Source organism: Rattus norvegicus, chromosome 15, assembly GCF_021556685.1.
Source record: "Rattus norvegicus strain SHRSP/BbbUtx chromosome 15, alternate assembly SHRSP_T2T, whole genome shotgun sequence".
Lineage (NCBI taxonomy): Eukaryota > Metazoa > Chordata > Mammalia > Rodentia > Muridae > Rattus > Rattus norvegicus.
In genome coordinates, this window is record NC_141548.1 from 33,001,881 (window position 1) to 33,005,515 (window position 3,635).

General features: G+C 49.3%; 1 protein-coding gene across 1 annotated transcript; it reads right to left on the reverse strand.

Moving 5' to 3' along the window:
* Nucleotides 1-547: 547 nt before the first annotated feature.
* Cma1 (chymase 1) lies at nucleotides 548-3,330 on the reverse strand. The gene is made up of 5 exons (NM_013092.2): nucleotides 3,239-3,330; nucleotides 2,497-2,647; nucleotides 1,657-1,792; nucleotides 1,204-1,458; nucleotides 548-894 (listed from the first exon to the last, which is right to left on the reverse strand). Exons 1-5 carry the CDS (start codon nucleotides 3,294-3,296, stop codon nucleotides 751-753), a joined length of 744 nt encoding a protein of 247 aa, NP_037224.1. The 5' UTR covers nucleotides 3,297-3,330; the 3' UTR covers nucleotides 548-750.
* Nucleotides 3,331-3,635: the final 305 nt, after the last annotated feature.

Below are 3,635 nucleotides of genomic sequence, written 5' to 3' on the forward strand. Positions count from 1 at the left end.
TGGCTGAGTGTGCCTGTAATCCAGCACTTGCGACAGGAGGAGCTTTGGGGCTTCTTGATCACCAGTGTGGCTCCAGGTTCATTGAGGATCCTGTCTCAAAGGATTCTGGCAGAGAGTGATAGAATAAAAGAATAAGATATGCATGCGCACACACACCTATGCACACACAGGTGCATACACAACATATACATTTTACAGACAGACAGACAGACAGACAGACACACACACACACACCCCACTCACTGAGAGACAGGTGAGAGAGAAAGAGATAGTAAGAGGGAGAAAGAGAAATAGTAAAGAAGGGATGGGTATGATTTCTTGTTTAAGCTGGACACACAAACCTTGCCTACCCAGGAATATGCTTAGTTTTTCTTTGTTATTTCTCTCTCTCTCTGCTGGTTTCAATGTGTATCCTTCTGTCTCTGTCTGCCCCTTCATACCACCCCCACCCCCCTCATATGCTCTTCCAAATCTTTAGTTATTTAGGATGTGAATCAGGTTGCTGTGCGCATGGAGAAGAGAGTAGCTGAGAGAGGAGACACACATTGCAGTCTAGGATCTGGCTCTTTATTGAGGTTTATGAAGATGGTGACTTTTAGGAACTTTCTGTGACTTGTAAGAACCTTCTGGAAGCTCAGGGATCAGGAAGGGCTTCAGCAGGAACTACAGACAGGCCAGATCCCACATGTCACAGAAAACCTGCACGATTCCAGCTCCAGATTTCCTCACACACTGGCCCGAGATCCAGAGTTAATTCTCCCTCAAGATCTTATTGATCCAGGGTCTGTAATGGGAGATTCTGGTGAAGACAGCAGGGGGCTTTGCATTCGGATGTACGTAGGATGCAATGCCTTGGGCTATCCCAGCACACAGGAGAGGTCCTCCAGAGTCTCCCTGTTGGGGGTGGGGAAGAGAGGAAACACATGAGTGCATAGGAGGGAACCTCTACCTCTGCCCACCCATTTCAACTTGTAGTTAGGTCAAGAGCCTGATGTTTGGCGGGTAGCCACCACATCTCCCTCACATCACCCCATGTTTGCACAGAGTGAACTGAGAAACCCGAGTGGCCCTGGGAAGACCGATACTTTGTTTCCTCAGTTGGTGATTCCTAACACTGTGATTGGCTGGCAATCTTCTGCCCTACCCTGTTTAAGAACTCTGGCTCCCGGGAATGCTTTTAGAAAAAACTGGTAAGTGGATCACCTTGTATACATTTTGCATCTTCTTGGGGTTGCCCACACACAACTGGGACTTGTGTTGAAAACTGGTGAAGTGTTTGCAGGATTGGGGCTCCTGGAGTCTCATCTTTACTTCCTGCAGTGTGTCAGAGGCTGGTTCATTCACGTTTGTTCTGCCCCAGCCAACTGCCCTGCACATTCTCCCGGGTGGAATGAAGTTGAAGTTGGCCGAGAGTGGGAGGGTTCCCACGCCTAGGGTTAGCTTGGCTTTCTCCTTCAACTGTGAAGGAAATGAGGGACTCTTAGCCAGGGTTGTGGGTTAGGGGTTAGTTACAGACAATCAAGGAGGGAAAGGGCAAAGTACTGAGTCCAACAGGAGAGTAAGAAGGGAGCACTGTCCAAGGCAGGACAGGAGGAATTCAGGACAATGGGGACCAGAAGAAAAGTCTTAAATACAATGGAGGGAAAAACTTGTTACCTTCAGTAACATGATGTCATGGAGAACCAAACGCTTATCATAGTTTGGATGAATGAATTGCTTTTCAACCTCGAGCTTCTGCCATGTGTCTTCTTTATATGTTTTGTTATGAGCTCCTAGGAGGACGGTTATAGACCTGTTGTGAGAAAGGATGGAGCCTGAGGAGGTAGCAATTGGTAGAGTGTTTGCCTAGCAAACGGGATTCTGTATTTGAAAAGAGGCTGGAATTCCTCCCTGGGACACAGGCCTCTTCCCATCTCCCTTTTCTGGGTTTCTTGTGGTGTCGATGGGTTCAGTTTTGAGGAGAGAAAAGGCTTGGAGAAAGGGTATTTTCTGGAGCAGACACAGGAATTGCTGGGGAATGAGCAAGAAACAGAGGACCTGGGGTACAGGGTTAGTACTTCCCAATTTGGAGAACTTTGAACAGGGCCCGCTTTCTATAGCATGAGCTAGTCAGGAAAGCGGGAAGTAGTAAGTGTCCTGTGGGTTTGTTCTGCCTTCCTTAGAAATGTCAGGCTGTGGATCTTGGAACTGTAGGCCAGGGTTCTTGAAAACAGCAAGGAGAGATGCCCAGAAAACTACTTGGTAGATCCTGACAAGCGAGCTGTAAGTGTCTTCCATGTTTAAGGGGTTATGGAGTGGCCATATTGGAGACTCCTCTCTTGCCTCTGAGAGTTGCTGCACTTATCGTGATTGAGGCTCAGGGCATCTGTTTAATGACATCTTTCTTGTTAGTTGACCTAGGCTCAGGATCCCTCTTCAGGTCCCCCCTGGGTGCGTCCCAGGTTGTTATCCCCAGTGGTTTACCACGTGTTAAGGATAAAGAGCATCTTGTCTTACCGTCCTGCACAGTGAGCTGCAGTCAGCACAAAGTTTCGTCTGATCAGGAAGCCACTGCAGGCTGACAGGTAATTGTCAGAAGTGACAATTTCTAGATAGGCCATGTAGGGGCGGGAGTGTGGTATGCACTCCGTGCCCCCGATGATCTCCCCTAGAACAGAGAACCCCAGGGCCTGAGATAGGCATGGACGCTCGCTCTCTCCAGAGTGCACAGCTGGAGTAAGGTTGAGAGAGGCTTCCCTTGACCTCCCTGCCTTAAGCTCTGCCCAGGGTTCTCTCAGGTATCCTTGTCAGCTCCTCTCACCACAGCCCGCCCTCCTCCAGGGTCACTTCTTGCTCAAGAATCCACTCCCACCTCAGATTTAGGCGTTTTCCTACTTCTGATATTTTACACTCTGCTGTGTCCCTGGCCCATCTTCCCTCCTGCAGGGCACGTTGTCCAGGTTCCTCCTGCCCTGCCCCCTTATAGGCACAGGAGAGCAAAACCACAAGGTGCTCTTCTGCCTTGGTCACAGAGATGAAGAGAATGTGCCCGCTCTCCTGGAATCTCTGTCTTTCTCCCAGTGGCTTTAGGAGCCCTGCGCAGTCAGCACGAGTTTCTGTGTTCCTAAGGAACCACCACAGCTTTAAAGAATGGGCAGGAATATTCCTGAGGATCTTGAGAGTCCCAAATGACACACTAAAATTTGTTGTTTTAGGAGCTGAGCCTGCAGATTCGAGAGGGAGGGACCCCGACACTCACCAGCTTTGGTGCTGGAACCCAGGAGAAGGAGCAGCAGACACAGAGCATGGAGATTCATCCTCTCTGAGGGGCTACTCAGGGCTGTGCAGGCTTTAATCTCTGGGTCTCAGGCCTTATTACTCCCAGCAGGCAGGGGAGTGGCAGGAGATGTTATCTCCGGAACTGTGTGGCCATAGTTTCTTCTTTAAGTTTTCTTCATAGCTAGACGCTCCTCCAGAATAACACTGTTTTACTAGAGGTGAAACTGAGCCCTGGACTCTTATGCCCCAGACACTCAGAGGGATCCTCGACTGTGTCTCAGGAGTATGGGGACAGAATATGCAGGGATCTTACCTTTCTAGTTAGGGCAGCTTGTTAAAAGTCCCCAGAAACTTGGGCTGAGGATAATCTTTGCAGC

What these genes read in the sequence shown, in the direction of transcription:
- Cma1 (NM_013092.2), bottom strand. Translation starts at nt 3,296, where the DNA reads ATGAATCTCCATGCTCTGTGTCTGCTGCTCCTTCTCCTGGGTTCCAGC. An exon ending in ATGACATCATGTTACTGAAG is followed by an intron (nt 1,459 to 1,656) that starts GTAACAAGTTTT and finishes TTTCCTTCACAG; the next exon opens with TTGAAGGAGAAAGCCAAGCT. An exon ending in AGATGCAAAATGTATACAAG is followed by an intron (nt 895 to 1,203) that starts GTGATCCACTTA and finishes CACCCCCAACAG; the next exon opens with GGAGACTCTGGAGGACCTCT.